This window comes from Mauremys reevesii, linkage group 16 (assembly GCF_016161935.1).
Source record: "Mauremys reevesii isolate NIE-2019 linkage group 16, ASM1616193v1, whole genome shotgun sequence".
Classification (NCBI taxonomy): domain Eukaryota; kingdom Metazoa; phylum Chordata; order Testudines; family Geoemydidae; genus Mauremys; species Mauremys reevesii.
In genome coordinates this window covers 33,619,694-33,639,378 of record NC_052638.1, presented here as the reverse complement: position 1 = coordinate 33,639,378, position 19,685 = coordinate 33,619,694, and the positions used below count along the sequence as shown (strand labels likewise).

The window sequence follows — 19,685 nt, the reverse complement described above, 5'->3', positions numbered from 1 at the left end:
AATACAACAGTGAACAGACAATCCAGGAAGTTTTTGGAGAGTGTTGGGGACAACTTCCTAGTGCAAGTGCTGGAGGAACCAACTAGGGACCATGCTCCTTTTGACCTGCTGCTTACAAACAGGGAAGAATTGGTAGGGGAAGTAGAAGTGGGTGGCAACCTTGGCAGCAGTGACCACAAGATGGTCGAGTTCAGGATCCTGACAAAAGGAAGAAAGGAGAGCAGCAGAACACAGACCCTGGATTTCAGAAAAGCAGACTTTGACTCCCTCAGGGAACTGAAGGGCAGGATCCCTTGGGAGGCTAATATGAGGGGGAAAGGAATCCAGGAGAGCTGGCTGTATTTTAAAGAAGCCTTATTGAGGGCGCAGGAACAAACCATCCCAATGTGCAGAAACAATAGCAAATATGGCAGGCAACCAGCTTGGCTTAACAGAGAAATCTTCGGTGAGCTTAAACACAAAAAGGAAGCTTACAAGAAATGGAGACTTGGACAGATGACTAGGGAGGAGTATAAAAATATTGCTCAAGCATGCAGGGGTGTAATCAGGAAGGCCAAAGCACAACTGGAGTTGAAGCTAGCAAGGAATGCAAAGGGTAACAAGAAGGGTTTCTACAGGTATGTTAGCAACAAGAAGGTGGTCAGGGAAAGTGTGGTACCCTTACTGAATGGGGGAGGCAACCTAGTGATAGATGATGTAGAAAAAGCTGAAGTACTCAATGCTTTTTTTGCCTCAGTCTTCACAGACAAGGTCAGCTCCCAGACTGCTACTCTGGGTAGCACAGTATGGGGAGGAGGTGAGCAGCCCTCAGTGGTAGGGTGACCAGATGTCTCGATTTTATAGGGACAGTCCTGATTTTTGGGGCTCTTTCTTATATAGGCTCCTATTACCCACCACTCCCTGTCCCAATTTTTCACATTTGCTGTCTGGTCATCCTTCTCAGTAGTGAAAGAACAGGTTAAGGACTATTTAGAAAAGCTGGACATGCACAAGTCCATGGGTCCAGATCTAATGCATCCAAGGGTGCTGAGGGAGCTGGCTGATGTGACTGCAGAGCCATTGACCATTATCTTTGAAAACTTGTGGTGATTGGGGGAGGTCCCAGACGACTGGGAAAAGGCAAATATAGTACCCATCTTTAAAAAAGAGAAGAAGGAGAATCCAGAGAACTACAGACGAGTCAGCCTCACCCCAGGCCCTGGAAAAATCATGGAGCATTTTGGAATCCATTTTGAAGCACTTGGAGGAGAGGAAGGTGGTCAAGAAGAGTCAACATGGATTGACCAAGGGCAAGTCATGCCTGACCAACCTGATTGCCTTCTATGATGAGATAACTGGCTCTGTGGATATGGGAAAACTGGTGGACGTGATATATCTTGACGTTAGCAAAGCTTTTAATACGGTCTCCCACAGTATTCTTGCCAGCAAATTAAAAAAGTATGGATTGGATGAATGGACTATAATGTGGATAGAAAACTGGCTAGATTGTTGGGCTCAACAGGTAGTGATCAACGGCTCGATGTCTAGTTGGCAGCCGGTATCAAGCAGAGTGCCCCAGGGGTCGGTCCTGGGGCTGGTTTTGTTCAACATCTTCATTAATGATCTGGACGATGGGATGGATTTCACCCTCAGCAAGTTCGCGGATGACACTAAGATGGGGGGAGGGGTAGATACGCTGGAGAGTACAGATCGGGTCCAGAGTGACCTAAACAAATTGGAGGATTGGGCCAAAAGAAATCTGATGAGATTCAACAAGGACAAGTGCAGAGTCCTGCACTTAGGACAGAAGAATCCCATGCACTGCTACAGGCTGGGGATCGACTGGCTAAATGGTAGTTCCGCAGAAAAGGACCTGGTGATTAAAGTGGACAAGACACTAGATATGAGACAACAGTGTGCCTTCTGGAGGAGGGATTTGATAGCAGCCTTCAACTACCTGAAGGGGGGCTCCAAAGAGGATGGAGCTTGGCTGTTCTCAGTAGTGGCAGATGACAGAACAAGAAGCCATGGTCTCAAGTTGCAGTGGGGGAGGTTTAGGTTGGATATTTGGAAAAACTATGTCACTAGGAGGGAGATGAAGCACTGGAATGGGTTACCTAGGGAGGTGGTGGAATCTCCTTCCTTAGAGGTTTTTAAGGCCCGGCTTGACAAAGCCCTGGCTGGGATGATTTAGTTGGGGTTGGTCCTGCTTTGAGCAGGGGGCTGGACTAGGTGACCTCCTGAGGTCTGTTCCAACCCTAATCTTCTATGATTCTATTGTTCTAACCCTGTGACCCTTTCTGTGGGAGATCCATGACTTCCACAATATACTGCAGAGGACCATGCCCTGATACGAAATGCCAAACAGTATTTAAAAACCCTGTGCCAGAACCATTCCCTTGTTACTTTGTGTGTAAAAATATAGAAGAAAATCCTCCCAGTGTAGCATTATAAGTCAGTGATCACCAACACTCTGCACCAGCCTGGAGCCCCCTCCTGCACCCAAACTCCCCCCCACAGCCCACACCTCTCACCCTCTCCTGCACCCCAATCCCCTGCACCAGCCCAGAGCCCCCTCCTGCACCCAAACACCCTCCCAGAGCTTGTGCCCCTCATCCCCTCCTGCACCCCAATCCCCTGCACCTGCCTGGAGACCTCTCCTGCACCCAAACACTCTCCCACAGCCTACACCTCTCACCCTCTCCTGCACCCCAATTCCTTGCACTTGCCTGGAGACCCTCCTGCACCCAAACACCCTCCCATGGTTTGCACCTCTCACCCTCTCCTGCACCCCAACACTCTACACCGGACTGGAGCTCCCCCCGCCCCCCGTAGCTAATTTTTTTCAAGCTTTTCTTTCCCTCCTAGTTGCCTCAATCTCTTTTCGTTCGTTTTCCTTTTACAGATAGATTAAAACAAAACCTGTATTTTAGCCATCATCCCCCTCCTCATTCATTAATAGGCTTCCTTTCTTCCTCATATTCCCCAATCTCTGATATTTTTGAAAAGGATTTTAATCCACTGAATCCCAACATTAACAAATTCTATTTTCTGCTGCCCTTAACTTTTCCCTGCAAGCCTTAATGGACTTTGTGTGCTGTTGTTTGGTTATCTCCCTTCTTTTTCATTTCCTGAACAAAGCTGTTATCCTCACATTTGTGAGTTGTCTCTTATGAAGTTACACTGATCACTGATTGTTCCTTGCAGTCTTCTTTTTTCACAGGATTTTTTTTCTCTGGTGTCTCTTAGGATTCTCCAGTCTTTTTCTACACTCAGGGATTTTCATATTTTTTCCCATTGCTCACTAAATTTCTCAGTTCTCCCAAATTTGCTGCTTTGAATTCTAATCCTCTAGTTCTGTTGCACTCGGAAGCATTTCTTACTATGCTGCATTCAAGTAGCTTGTAATCAATAGCTCCAAGAACTTCCCTGTTATCCTTGTGTTCTCAAAAAGTTCCTTTTCTTTTGTTCTCACCAGCAAGATGTCGATCCAGGATGGTTTTTCACAGGGCTGGACTCTCTGCTTCTTGACTCCTTCGATCACAGTGCTGTCTTCTACGTAAGCTGGGAGTAAGGGTCTTTTGAACGTTGATGCACATTTAGCCATATTGGCTACCCAATAGCTATCTGGGTAACTAACTTGTTTCTTGTGAAAGGTATTCTGCAGTACGGAGTTCACTGAAATCTGTGGCAAAAAGTTTTCATTCTTGCACTTCTCCAATCCTGAGGATTTGCAGCAAATGCCCATTATATTTTCTTTTGTCTTTCTCTTTCTGTATCTCTAAGTATTTCTCTACCATTTTTGCCACTGAAGTGTATTTCACTGACTTGGTAAATATTGTACTTCCTACTCCCCATTGCCACTTCCTTTTCTACACAGAGTGCATCTGACACTCCAAAATGGGAGTAAATGATCATGGCCCAACTGAGATTGTTATGCTCCGGTTTTCTGTTATTGGACTCAATCCATAAAGTTTCAGTTATGTCCTCTTTGTCATAATCTCCATAATTTAGTATTACTTCAGGAACTTCTGGGTTATTTCCCATTCTCCTTGTATTTTTGTGGAGACACTAGTACATGAATGCACCTTTTTCTATAATTCCTGTCATTCTGATTACAGTACTTAACTTGTGATGCTGTATTCCTCATCTGTCTTATGGTGTAAGATGAAAGTACATGCTTGATTATTGGAGTTATGCTAAAGCATCCATTCTCACATGTGACTACTTCATTTAGAGCTGCCATAACAATACCTGCCATTTTTGAAACTGGGAATTTGTTACATCCTTGCTTAAGTGGAAACCATCAAACACAGTCTCTTCTCATCACAGAAGGCATTCTGATGATCCATGAACACCAGCTCTCCTCCATCCATGCTTCTATCCGTTAACCTCCAATATTTTCTCTCTACTCATACTTGTCATCAGAAAATTTTCTGAGATCATCTGCTTTGACTCCCTCTTCAGAAGTGCCAGAAGTCATTCTTGATTCTAGCAAAACTCCATTTGTGCACTTTGTTTCTACATGAACTACACTCAGCGGGAACTCCCCAGTAGTATTCAGGATATGCTCCACCTTTCTTGTCAGATTTCCGACACTGAAACACCTGCTATCCTGTCACAATGAGGTTTCTGAAAGAGGAATTCATCCAGTATATTCATTTGTTAAATGTAATGATTTTTATACTACATCTTGTTAATCAATCCTATAAATTAATGAGGTTTTAATAATTTAAGACATTCTGTTATTAGTTTGAGGAAACTCCAAACACTCAACATTTTAGGGGAAGATCCATCTCCCAAAATTAAACATTAAAAAAAGGTAATCTTCAATAGATACAGTATAGAATTCAGTTGTCTGTAGTTATCAGTTATAATTTAAACAGCATTAAACATTAAAAAAGGTAATCCTTTTACCAAAGCTTATCATACAGTCATGTTCTTTTTGTCCTCCTTCCCCTATCATGGATGACTAATAAGCTATGTGAACAGAAGCTATCTCCTTTACAATCAGCCTGTTATACTCACTGATGTCAGAACATAGCTCATAACATCACCGTTCATCACAGTGAATGAGAATGTGATGCTGTAAAAAATGAATTTTGGCCTCACTGAAATAGAGCAGATTTGCTGGACAAGAGGTAGCTGTTTACATTAAAATATATTGATAATCAGCATTTATAAGAAGGGTAATAAGGAAAAAGTATATAGCCATTTAATAAGGTTTCTGTGAAATGTTACTAAAATAAAAGTTTGAATACACTACCAGTTGCACACAACAGCAAACTAGGTCTTTTCAGATTAACGGGGAAGAAAACATAAATTCTATAGAGTGTGATACTTGTGAAGATCCACCCCAAAATCTAACTGAAAGTCCTGGAATAAATCCTCCCAGCACAGATCTTGAAATGATTTCTATGTTGAAAGCAAAATTATAAAAGAGGAGAAAGATATTTTAGGCCATTAGAAACGCCTTCTTTCATTAATATATATTTACAACAACATTGATTTTACAGGTTAACTCATTCTACACATATCACTAAAATGCCGTTTTAATTTATTGTAATTTCTTTTGCAAGGATTTTCAACCAGAATTGAGGTGGTCAGTCAAGTTTGTTACTACTGTCTATTAAGCATAACATATTTGCAGATGCCGCAGCATGTGGAGATTCTGGTTGACATTGCCATCCATAGGCAGCTGAGGATGGGCTACCTAAGTTATGCCAGAGGTTGCACCAGCCTCAGGAACAACCCAGCATGAGGAGCATACAAAGGTGGCTTACAGCCAGTTTAGTCCCCACTCCCTCTGGGCTGCAGGTTTTGTGCTGGACCTCCAAGAGGCACAGCAAAAATCACACCCCAAGTGATATAACAGCAGTTTGCAAAGAAAAGGGTATTTTTGGCAGACATTTTTTCAGCACTATTTTCATTGTCATTGTCTATCACTAAGTAACCCCATGCTATTCATGTATCAGGATGTACTCTAATGGGTGATCTATTTCCCCTGCTTTGCTAAGTTACAACAAGAATCACTGGCTCCTACACAGTCCATCTGTATCAACCTAAACAATGTCAATAAAGTTATGAGAAACCTTAAATATACCCTGCAACACACAGGTCACTGTTTAAATGATAACTAATAACTACAAAAGACTTAATTCTACACTGTATCTAACAATGACAACATTACAGTTGGTGTGTGATAAAAGAAAATAGACACACCATATTTCCCCCACAGCCTTACAACACTAGCCATTTATAGGATAAGGGCTTTGGAATAAACATAGCTATTGTGGCACTGTTGTTAAACAAATTAAAAGACCAGTTTTCTTTCTCCAGGAAACAGAAAGAATAATCTTATTTTTATTTGTGTAAAACATGTTGGGGCTCATAGAGTTCGATCATCATTTCTACCACTATAAATATTACACGTTTAAATGGTTTGATACAAACTTTACATAATTCCACACACTTAAATAAAAAGAATAGTTAAGTCTTTCATCCAGCTTGTTGACAATACCAAGATGCTTATGGCATAAAATATATTATAAAATTATTTCCCAAAATATATGGGTAAGAGGTGACAACAAATAATCGACACTGATGAAAATATACAAAGCCAAGAAAATGCAACAGCGTTAAAAGTCAAATGAATGGACAAAGAAACATTATTCACTGAGTAGTTAGGCATTACAATTCCGCCTTTGATGAAAAAAAAAATCAGCTAATTTTCCTCAGTATCAGATCACATTTGAATTTCACAATTATTTGTATTAGGTTTGTTCTAAATATATTTTAACTTACAAAACACAAACAATTACATAATTACATGACAATTTTGAATAAAACACCAATCTAAGTGCAATACATTTTGTATTTTTACATTTTTGTAGTTCACCAAATGCTATCAGAAAAGTTATGATGTGATTATATATGTACCTATACAGTGAAAGGAAATATACTCAATTTCTTTTGAGAAATGTAGTTCATCTTGTATACTTAATGGTGGTTTAACTATAATAGAAAGTATATTTCCAATAGTTTATCCAATCAGGAACATGGTTATCTCATGCATATTCCTGAGTTAACCTACATTTGGAGGAAATATATCATGCTCTGGATGAAAGAACTTCATCAAGATGGTCATAAAACACTAATGCAATAGAAAATCATTTGGTTTACAATAGGTCTTTTCATACTCAAAAAGTCCCAAGCAATTTCCAATGCAATGAGGAAGTTGGATACTGGTAACACAGTGACAATGTAGGTAAACATGACAGTTGTGTTCACAGTAATGTTTTACAAAGCTTTTGACACCAGAGTCTGTTACTAAGCCTGGTCTACATTTAAACATTAGATCGAGCCAACTACATCGCTCAGGGCTGTGAAAAATTTTGTGCCCTGAGTACTGTACTATAGTTAGGTTGGCCTAACCCCTGGTGTAGATGTGGCTTGGTCAACAGAAGAATTCTGTTGACATAGCTACCTGCTCTTGGAGAGATGGATTAACTACATTGATGGAAAAACCCCTTCTGTTAATGTAGGAAGCATCTACACTACAGCACCTATAGTGGCACAGCTGCAGTGCCACTGTAGCAGCAATTCTGTAGACATGTCTTGAGAGGGAATATTGGCAGAGTTATCCCCTATTCTTTTCTGAGAGTATTATGAAACTTTGCTTTAATATGCGGAACTACAAGACGTGAGTAGAAGAAACCTCAATTTAACTTCTTACTGAAAGGTTGACACCTAAATTTAACCTCTCATCCGGCAGATTACCCAATCTAGAACTACATATCACTGTAACCACTGGGTACAAGATCAAATTTAATGTGGATTTTATAAAGAAAGCTTCACCCCACTGTGAGACTTCTACCAACTGAACTAGAGTAGTATTTGTACAAGTTATCTTAATTGAAGTAAAATTAAGTATCCCAAATACTATTGATTGTGATAATTCTTCAGTGACACAATGATACAGAAGTAAATTTATGGTTAGTTAAAGAGCTGATTCTTCCTAAAGAGACTTGATAAAGCATTCTCTTTAGCAGCAGTTTTGCTTAAATGTAATAAGGCCAGATCAGCAGCCAGTGTAAATAGGCTTATTTCTATTGCAATCAGCATTACAGTCAATAGAGGTATACCAATTTACGCCAGCTGAGAATCTGTCTCGATATACTATATTTTTCTGCCCTCACTCCAATAGAATTTTCATTATTTATACAATCATTTGCTCCTGAAGTCATCATTCTCTGCTTGTAACATCACACATATTCCCACAACAACCAATTGTTATGTCAATAAAGAGGTTGACTTCAGTTTGGAAATAAGTATATTTACTTCTTAAACAAACATTCTGTTTCAAGTAAGTCGCCTCTGTAATGAAAAAGGAGGGCATGAAATTGTTTTAAAATAGATTCCCCCTTCCCAAATGTTTTCCATAAGATAACAGCAGTTTAAAGTGTGGCTCTATACTGAAAAGTGACTCCATGAAAAGAGCATTGTGTGCTTCCATCTTTATTATGGACTGGTAATCACATTAGCTCAGTTTACAAGCCAAAAGTCAATTTCTAAACCCTAGTTCTGTAAACTCAAACAGGAATGTGAAATTCAAGTTGTAGTCTTTCTGATTTACACATCAAGACAGGTTACAAATATTCTGTGGGCCATATTCTGCCCTCATTTACATCTGTGGAGCACCACTGTTGTCAGATTCTGTCCTCACTGATAGCTGCGCAGTGAGCACAGGTATAATTGAGAGAAGAATTTGACACTGCAACTATGTTGGAGCTTAATTAACAATCCTGTTGATGATGTGAGTGGGAATAGACTGCAGCTCACTCTCACATAGCCGTATTAACAGGAGTAAAATGTAGTTAAATCTTATTTTTGTCACTGATGTAGGTAGACATGAATATACATTGGCATTGTATCTCTTGATTAAGACAGTTTCATTTTTAAAAAGTCACTTTTCCAAGTAAAATTGCACTTTAGTGGCTAATAGTTTTAAATAATGATGAAATTACTGTGGTCCAGAGATATCTACCTGCCACATTCCTCTCGAGAGACTTAGCTGCTAATTCATTACATCGCTGAATTAAGATACTGTTTAATAAACTACCATAATTGGAATTTCCAATAGTTTTAAAGAACTATGAGAAAATGTTTAAGTTTTGATCTCATTGTTCCAAAAGCTCTGATTATGTTGGTTTATTATAAACAATGAGAAAATATAGAAAATTTTAGATCAAAATAAAAACTACATTTCAAAACAAAAACGCCCGTGATTTTCAAAAGCTTCTGCATGTTATTGATAAATGATATCAGATATCATCATCATAAACCAGAGTTTATGTTTTATTGCACTAAATTGCATTCCCTTTGCTAGAAAAAACTTGTGTGCAGTGGTTTGAAGTTAAAGTTTTGTTTCTTATACTGTCATCTCATATTTAATACCAGTGCAATAGCCTTCTTAAGCGACCTAATTCTGTTAAGAGAGGGTCTTAAGTGTTGGAACTGAACTCAAGATGGAGAATACAAAAGGATATACCAAGGCAATGACAGCAAAACTCATAGCACCAATGAGCAACGTTGAAATTTACTCTTATTTTACCTATTACTGAGATTAATAAAGACATTATATCAATACATTCAACAAGTTGTCTAAACAACTAGAAAGCTCAACAGTGCTATGCTACTGAAGGTCACTGTGGATATGCTGTTGCCAAAATTTGTATTTAAATTTTTATTGGTCTAAATACTGTGCTATGTATTTCTTAAATATATAAAAAGATTACATCTCCTGAGAAAATATTGAGGTAATAAAGAACCTCCTCACCCACTGGGAGAAGCTCAGAGTCATAATTACGTCAAAACAAGCAAACCAGAACTGGCCTTTTGTTCAACCTGTGAATGCATAGCTGTGCTTGAGATTCTATTCTATTCTATTCCGGTTCTTACACTGTGCTCATCATCGTAATGTCTGAGTGCCTCTCCACACTTCAATTTAATCTAAAATTTCTTAAAGGGAAAACCTTAACTGAATTTCTACACACAAAAAAATATTTGTTTCTGTTGTCTTCAAAATTAGCACCTACTTTCTAATAATATCTGATGCAAGATATTCTCAAGTGTAACACATCTTGATTCGAAGATACACAAACCTAGAACCCTATTATCAGTAAGCATAGAAGTCTCTAGGGATGCTCTTCATTTTGTAGAATAAATGAAAACTAATTTGTAATCCTAAAGAAATAGAATGTATTTTCAAGCAGAGATGACTAGAAGCCATTTGATATTGAAAAGTGTAGTAGGACAACATAAAATATTATTGTTGTTTTGGCTGTAATCTTCATTTCCTTTAACCGCGACACATGCGCTAAATTTATCTTCAAGACAACACCGTGTTGAAAAAAAATCTGTTTTTAAAATAATTGAACAATACAAAATGGATGAATTGTTATATATATAAAATCACATATCTAGTTTGCACTGAATTACATTTCTCATATGTTACATAATGTAGATACAACCAAGGAAAAATGTTAACCTGGGTTAGATGGGTAATAACACAGTGTACTCTTTTTAGTCATAACTACTGTAACCATAATCAGCTGTAGTAAAATCATTTTTAGACAATACCAATTGCTTACTAATACAGAGGTAACTGCTCTTGCCTGATTCATTGAACTTCAGTAAAAATTTTGAAGGACTGAGATATTGTTAAGGCAGTTCTACACATACTTAGTAGATTCATAAGGTGTATCTACAATTAAAAATGTTATGCAGGGTGCTTTAAGCCCCAGATCATTCAGAAGAGCAGCCTGTTAAAGGTGACAATCATAAGCTATTTAATATGCATCTTGACATCAGAACATTTTAGCTGGCCAAAAAAGCAACAAAACAATGCCACATACAACCAAAAAATAAGGTACACACCACATGTTCATGGTGATAACATCATCTCTCATGCTACCTAACTGATATTTGACATCACTACCTACTCAACTGTTAGAAGCCTCTTTCTAACGACTTCAGAAAACCCAAAGAGATCTTTAGATGTGGGGGGTTGTGTGTGCGTGTGTGGGAAAGTTTAGCAGTCATTTAACCAGAGCCTAACAACTGCCAACTTGCAGCATATCAGAATATAAACTATTCAGCTTTCCAGGCTCTGGCCCCAGTCACAAATACCTTCACAGTAGAAAGGTTTTTACACCGCATAGATTGAATTGCTAACTTAAGCACTATACACATGCTTCCCAGCAGCTTGACATAAATGCAGTGATGTAACACCATGTACCATCTCAGAAGGTCATGTTCTAGACATATCAACAAAGTAGAGGTGGAGATCCATTCTTTCACTGACCTGTCCTGATGAATACAACTCTTCTCTATTATATATTGATAATCAAAAACAGCCCAAAGGGAATGATCAAGAATAATCCACAGGCTGCAAACTACAGCATTCAACATTGCCTAAATTAAGTTCATGGTACAGTCAAAGATGGCTTCACAGCCTAGACTAGAGCCTTTAAAATGATCATGCTTCGATGTGCTTCCTAGGTTGCAAGTGTGGATTTCACATAGCATTTTCATGGCACGTTGTTACTTACAAAATTTCCACACAATACACAATATTAAATGCAGAGCCCATCTCCCATTTCTATAGGCTATCTGCTCATTCAGAGTAACACAGGACTCATAAAAGAGCACAGATTTTAATTAATGAATAGGAGCTGTAATAACACAGCCAGTGTCAATGTTAGCGGTATGTGTTTGTTTCCTTCCAGAACCAATCTAAACGTACTGAAATGTCTCTGGGATGCAAGATTACCTAAAACTTCTCCATGCTTCCCAGAAGTTACAAATAGGCAATAAAAGAAGAGCCCAACCAAACCTTTACTTCACTGAAAGTTATGGGCCAAAGTCATCCTTGATAGATCTCCTGTAGACTACAATGGAGTCAGAGCACAGATAAAGTTGACACAATGCCGTTAATAACTAATTACAAACTGACACTACAAAATCTATGAAGAACCAGGGAAAATAAGTTGACAATATTAATTTAGATCAGTACACATCTCTGAGCATATCTCACCTATAAGAGTCCAAGTTCTACTTACTTCAAGGAAACTTAAAATCCAGTTCAGCACAAGAAAAACAGAACTGATCAATATCGTACATTAATTACGCCCTTTGTTAGGGGATTTCAAAGGCAACAGCCACGGTAAAAGGGAAAAGTTGATCACAGATCTTGAGAGTTTTGGATGCAAGACCTCAAATTCTATGATCAAAATAGAGAACATGCCTAGCTACTCTTACTGCACCAGACCCAGGCGCATCCTGGTATATGAGCGCTGCAGAAACCTTGACACTTGGATGGAACTGGAACATGACAATTTTTGGTTGCAAGTCTCACATTGTACAGTTTAAACAAAGAAGAAGTCTAGCCATTCCAATTTCACTGAGAAAAGATGGACCTTGATGCATCCTGATTCAGTAGCAGTTATAGGACCAGATATGATTTTTTTTAAATTTCAGTGATGGAATTTGGGGCTTGGAGCACATTTTGACAAGATTCAGCTGGATCCATTCGCTGGACCCAGGTATTTGCAGTGCCTGGGTCCAAATTCTCTTGTGGACCAGCAGGAGGGACTAGACTTGCTCTTGCTTTGGACATTTAAAATTGGGTGCTCGGGGTCAAAATCTGGCTGGATCCCAGCAAGACCCTACGGCCAGATTTGTTTTTTTAGTCGGAAGTCCGGCGCTTTTCTTTCTTTCTTTTTTTTCTGGCGCAGTAGGAGCAGCCAGACTTGTGCATGGTACAAATTGGGAGCCTGGAACCAAAGACGGGAAGGATGCAACGAGCTCCAGCTTTTCCCTTCCTCCCTTGGCCGCTAAGGTCCAACCAGCCACCAGGGACCTGCCAAACTTTGACAGCCACCGCCCCCCCCACCCCGGCTGCCCCGAGCCCTCCCCGCAAAGCCCCCGATCTCCCCCCCCACCCCCAGCCTCCACCCCCAGCCGCCCCCCAGGCGCAAGGTGAAGCAGCCGGGCGTCTGGCTCCTGCACTTCGCACGGCCAGGCGCGGAGCCGCCTCCATCCCTGCGCCTCCCTCCCCAGCAGCGCCGCGGCGCATTTCGCCCTCTCCTCCGCACTAATCTGCAGATTCAGCACGTCCAGCGCCGCCGCTGACTTTACCTGGACTTTCTCCACTCTCCGGGCGGCTGACACCTCCCATCCTACCGCTCACTCCGGCTCGCGCTCACTCCTTCCTCCTTCTCCCTCCTGCAAGGCCTGCTGCGCTCCAGCCCCACGGAAAGTAGGGAGCGCGAGAGGCAGGGGGAGCCAGGCAGGGGGAGGGAGGGGAGCGCTCCATCCCGGGCCCCCCACCCCGGCGCACACGCCAGCCCGGCTCCCCCCCACCCCCGCCTGGGCGATTTCCTCCCCTCTTCAGGAACTACCCAGGCTCCGCTAAGCGTTTCCGAAACAAACCCCCCGCCGCTGCTGCCGCTGCCGCTGCTGCCGCTGCCTCCGCTCCCCGCCCGCCCTTGCCCGCTGCCCGCCGGGCTGCGGCGCGCAGCTGGCCCGGGGCTGCCCCCACCCCCCCGTCCCCGTACCTCGTAAAGGTCCCCCGAAGCCATGCTGGGCTGCGGGACTTGGCTTCTCGGCTGCCTCCTCGCCACCTCTCCCTCTGTCTCCCCCGCTCGCCGTGGAGTAAACTGTGTTTTGCAGAATGACAGGCGCTGGGGCCGGCTGTGCGCAGAATCAGAGGCGAGGAGAGACGGCGAGAGAGGGAGGCAGCGGCGGGGCTGGCTGGCGTAACCAGCTCTGGAGCGGGGCGCTGCGCTCTGTGGCTTCTCTCGCGCTGGCTTCAGCCTCCCCCCTCCCCAGTCCCCCTTCCAGCCTAGGGGAGGGCGAGGGGGAGGGTTGCACCCGCCACACGCCGCAGGGAAAGTCCCCGGGCCCTCCGACGTGCCGCCTCCCCGGACACCCGGGTGCGCTTCAAACTCCTTCCACGGCCAAAAAGGAAAGAGCGAGGGGGGGAGCCCGGACCTGTGGTGACACCACACCGGCTCAGCCAGGGCAGGGCAGCTAGGCGGGAGATAGACCGGCCTCCAGCCCAAGGTCAAGGCAGGCTGTGGGGCTTGCAGGGTGGCAGTGGAGTGTTAGGGGGTTCTGGGAGCACGGGGTAGGTGGTGGGTGCCATCTCCCTCAGGGACAGGATGGCCACCATGAAGGAACCCAAGGTGGCCAGGGCTTACTACAAGCCCCATCCACCCAAGGACTGCTATCAAGGACATGGAGGTCTGATAACCCTCAATGGCCACCTGTAGGGAACGATGAGACTAATGGCACCCTTCCAACCCCTCTCCCCTTTCCTTCTGCTCTACTGGCCGCTGACTTCCTCCATGTCCCACCGCATCAACGGCCACCACCAGGAAAATGTAGGTTTTCGCATTGCTTTTTTCAACCATCCCACACTTGGAGTGGCCACCATCAATGGAGCTGCCCATGACTGGTTTCAAGACTCTCCTCCAGTAGATACAGACAGGTAGTCAATGTCATGAAACAATGTCTTTATGGAGAGCGAAATATGGAACAGATTCTCCATTCCACTTTGCTCCTTTCTTGGAGCATGGAAGGCTCACCAACTTGCTCTGAAAGGCATTTACCCCCTTCTTCCCAGCTCACACCCCCTTTATTTGAGGTCAGGAGTCCTTCAGAGAAATTTCTCAGAAGAGGAAACGTGCTAGGTACCTTGTGTTCCACCTCTGCTTTGCCTCTAATCTGAAATGTTTGGGAAACCCATTAGGGTTTGGATACCGTGCAGAGGATGAGGGGAATCCACTGAGTGAAGGAGTCTTAGATCCTGAGTAATGTCAGCCTGATACCATTTTATTAGAACAGAAAGGTGCTAGCAGACTAGGATAGATCAGCTTTGCCCTTGGGCAAGGTTGTCCAGGAAAAAAGCAACTGGGGATTCCAGCTGAATGGATTCTGATGGGACATACTCTAGAATGCCCAGACTAGGAGTTTTCCCCCTAGACCTGTTTAGCCACCATTCCCCAGGAATGTGGTGAACACCCATGGAGCCTCTGCTTTGCATGGGATGGGATGGGAGCTGCATTTTTTGTGTGCAAAGAAACCATCTGGAAATGGGCTACATTTTGGAGAAACTGATTAAAATGTTAGAGGAGGCAAAAGACTCTTTTGCAATTGGGTGCCATTACAGTAACATAAATGATTCTCCTGAGACTTCACAACCCCAGATCTACCCAACCAGAGGGACTTATCCCCCCAGCTAAAAAGTGATAATCTTCTCAATAACAGCTTTCTTGACAATGGAGAAGAAAGCAAGTAGATTCTGGTTTGATAAAACCATTTCATCTTGACTTCATAGAGACCCTGTTGTCAGCAGCACTGTGTTAACTGGTTTCAGATTTGATGTTTTCACCTCTCTACAAGGCACCATTGACCTGTAAATAGCATGGTCCTTGTCACAGTGCCTTGACAGATGACATGGATGCTGTCAGGTGTGGCTATGTTTTTGCCCTGTTTTCTGTTTGCCCTCACTTGGTTAGTATTTGTCATTTTGGTTGTATGATCTCATCCTTTTGACTGTTTCTGTAATACACATGAATGTGAGATTTGTTAAGAGAGAGAGGTTTGAATAGAAGGTGGAAGCCAGTGATTAAATATTATATAGTAATTCTACTTTGTTACTAGTAAATATGGTTATTTTTGGCATTGCATTGTCTTCTGAATTTTTATTTACAATGAAGGATTCAAATAGAATAAGTACTAAATACTGTTGTAAGTAACAGAAATTTACCAATGCTCAGGACTTACAATTGATTGTGTATTCTCTTTTACCATGACAATAGGAAATATTTATATATATCTTGACTGACTATTCAACCTACCAGTATCCTGAATTGTGAATATTACATCTAGTGATTATGAACTTGCCAGCTAACCAGATTAGTATTGACATTTGGGTCAATAAAAACTATATAGTATAGTATTTTGGAGCTTAAAGCCATTTATGATTCATGTGGTCTACTGGATGATATAATCAATTTTAAATTCCTAAAAACAAAGCTAGATTGTTTACCGAAAAGTTAGTAGCCGGAGCTCTGTTCTAGGCTTATCAATTTGCCAGCAATATTTGAATTTTTTGAGATCTGATATTTAAGTAGTAACATGTTGAAAGGATTAAGAAATATCATAAACTACCCGTGAATAGAACATAATTAGTAATTGACACAGTAGAAATGCCTTTATGCCCAAGAAATGTATTACTTGATAATCACACCCAATGGTTTTGCCTTGATGTTATTGTAGAACTCCTTTGTCAGAGAACAAATACATTATTTTGTGCTAAAGTAAACTGAGATTGGTAGTTTACGATAGCAACTCAGCTCTTTAGAATGCTCCCTGAACAGAATGCTCCTTAGATGTAGATAAATTTTAATTAATTGCCCTTAAGAATCAAGTTTGTGGGACACATGCCTACCATTGTGCTCTTTTCCACAGCAAAAAACCCAAAGTCAAAACAAGTGAGTCACTTCTCAAGTGAGTCCTGTGACTTCCGTTTCATAATTTTTTCTAAGAATTAATTTCAAAGATGTCTTAAAAATGTCCCTTCTCTAGTTGTTGAAGAACATGCATTGATACCTCTTGGTACATCTCAATAATCTAAATGATATCTCTAGTCTTCCATGTCATCTTGTTATTAAACCAATGAGAATTAAAACAACCACCCTCTAAGTCACACTTGGAGAAACTTTTAGGACGTGGTTTATATTTTAAATGTGCTTGCAGAAATATTACATTGTGTTTAGGTTAAGTGAACATTGTCGACAAAATTGCTATAGAAGATGCTACAGTACAAGTTGGATCATAAGCCAGGCAAGCATTACGTGTTGGATACTTTAAAAAGAGGAATGCTTTAGTGAATACTTTGAAAAGGGGAAACATCTTTTTCCTGATTACTCATTCCTTGTTTTTAGAATATGCAGTCCCTTGGGTATGCAGTAAAGTGTGAGTCAATATTAAGGAGTAGGAAGAGGACTTTTATGGATATTTAACCCATGAAAAGTTGATTATGGTCTGAGTGTTTTTTTCACTCCTATAAGTGAATTTGGCAAAAAACCAACAACAAATGCATGAGATGTTTATCTGCTTAGTGAAACACACACTTGTTTTTAATGCATCAGTTTGTATGAGTAATATCCATTTGAGTCTTTCTGAATAAACCAGAAAGAATGTCTGACAACAATGGAAATTTATTATTAAACTGTGTTTCAGTTTCTGTGGACAGTTTTTACAGGGAGTAATTTTTTTAAAATCGTAACAGTTGTTTTTAAATTTAAGAATATACATTTTTATTCTGAAGTCAAGTTACTGCAAAATTACAGTTACGTTGTAAAAATCACATATTTTGGGACACTATTACAAACACTAGACTGAACATTAATTGCAAAATATGCACTTTTCATCCTCTTAATCATGTCCCACTCCCTTCCATTTCCCGTCCTAAGAGACAGTGGAAGGAAGGCAGAGAGATTCTGAGGATGATGTAAAGTGATCACACGGTGTTTCTGGTTTGATTAGATATTTTGGGTTCCAGCAGTACTCTCAGTTCAATATCTCTCAAACTGGCAGAATCTTTCAAAATGGAAGAAACTTGTTAAGTGAAACCATTGTACTATTTTTAGTTTAAAAATAGAGTAGCATGTCTGTGATATTGATTTATTGATTGTTCATAGTACGCTCAATGCTGTGTAAATACCATATAGCCAACAATATAGTTCCTGCCCCAAGGACCTTACAGTCTAAGCCCCAGTCTTGCAATGAACTCTGTGTGGGTGGGCCACTCTACTCCTACGGAACCCAGTGCAGGATCAAGGCATAAGGGCATAAACCATACATTTAATCACTATTGAGCAAAATGCTTTCTACTGTGATTAGTCCTATAGACTTCAGTGTGTCTGCAATTGGCAGTAAATAGTAAGTTTAGCAAGATCAGGCCTTAAATTAGAGACAGGTAATACGGTCTTAACATATAGGATATATAGGGTGGATGGTGGGGCGTTTGTCAGGTTATCATAGAGAAGCACCATAAATAACTGAATAGTGTTTTAAAGAGCAGTGAGAATGAAAAGAGGAAAGACATTAGATGAAGAAGGAGAGGGAGTGAGTGAGTTATAATCTGGGGCAGGAAGGAAAAAAGGCATGAAGATGAGATTGGAGAAGGATACAGAAGAGGGCATTCAGGAAGGAGGGTTGGGATGAGCAGAAGTAATGGGAATGGGACTAGGGGACCAAGAGACCAAAGATATAGGTAAGGACACAGCTGTGCTAAACCTTGAAGATGAGAAATTTGATAATGATGCAAAAAAAAGGAGGGAAGCCCTTGAAAGGATCTGAAGAAGGGAGTGACATGATCCAAGTGGAACATGAGAGTGTTTTAGCAGCAGCAGTAGTTTGGAAATACAGTAGAGGAATGAGGTGAGGAAAAGGAGTCCATAAACATGGAGATTTCAGGAAGAAAAGTTAGAGGTGACCAAAGCATGGACAGGTGTCTTAGCAGTGAGGGTGAAGAGGAAGGAATGGGTTTTAGAGATCTTGTAAAGGAAGAATTGACAGGATATGGCAATTGTCTAGCGTAGGAGAGAGGAATGTTTATTGTGACACCATTGTTTTGCATTTGGTGATGAGCAGGAAAATGGAAGTTTTGACACAGCTGGAGAAATGCAATTGGTGTTCACATTTTGATTTTGATCTGGTGAGGAAAGATGCCAGAAACACTGTCAAACGCATGAGACCAAACCGAGGCTGGACAGCAAGATACAGGAATCATCAACTTAGAGATGGTAGCTAAAAGTCATGAGTAGGTGAGTATGAAGGCAAAATAGGAGGGGATCAAGTTTGGGTCACTAATTTGTACATTTTGTAGAGGGAGAAAATGGATTTGAAAAAAGGAGTATTCTTTGTACTCATGAAAATGCTGAACAGTCTTCATTTCAAAGGTAAACAAATGGTTGTGATCATTTGGTTCTAATTCTAAATTCAAAAGATGTTCACTAAATTGTATACAATGCAAATCTTTATAAATTAAAGAAACATTTAAAAAGGCTACCCAACATATCACAGTGTATTTAAAACAAATATAAGGTAAGAATAAGTAATACAAATATCATTTGAGAAAATGGACAGGATTCCATCTATCTTTTTAGGCATTAATACTCTTAACAACTTTGTATAGAACTTAAGGACAGAGTGAATCCAATGATTTTCATATGCAACTGAATGGAGTTCTTTCAGCATTGAAAATATACTTTAATTGCAATTGTTGTTAAGAGCCACTTTAATTTGTACAACCCTGTTCCATTAGAGTATGCTTGCTGCTTTTCACAGAAATTATGGTATGGCTTAATACTATTTTGTCTTTCTGTTTTGTGGGAATAACTCAACACTTTGACCCTGGATGTGTGAGAAAATGGATGCTAAGAAAAATATCTAGTAAACCATCCTGAGATGTCTGTCATAACAAGCCATACCCTGAATCAGAATCTAATAAGACAATGTTATATATTCTTACTGCCATCCATATAGCCTTAGGAATTAAGGAGGAGGAGGCCTGACTACCAGAGACTGGAAATCCATTTGTATACAATACTAGATAAGTGACAAGGAAA

General features: G+C 40.9%; 1 protein-coding gene across 2 annotated transcripts in view; it reads right to left on the bottom strand.

The window, feature by feature from the left end:
• The window catches only part of CDYL2 (chromodomain Y like 2), a 78,642-nt gene extending 64,897 nt beyond the window's left edge, over positions 1–13,745 (bottom strand). For both annotated transcript variants that reach the window (XM_039502677.1, XM_039502676.1), the window contains exon 1: positions 13,599–13,745. In XM_039502677.1, coding sequence (XP_039358611.1) covers positions 13,599–13,622 — 24 coding nt within the window. In that variant the 5' untranslated portion in view covers positions 13,623–13,745. The remainder of the gene's footprint in view (positions 1–13,598) is intronic.
• Positions 13,746–19,685: the final 5,940 nt, after the last annotated feature.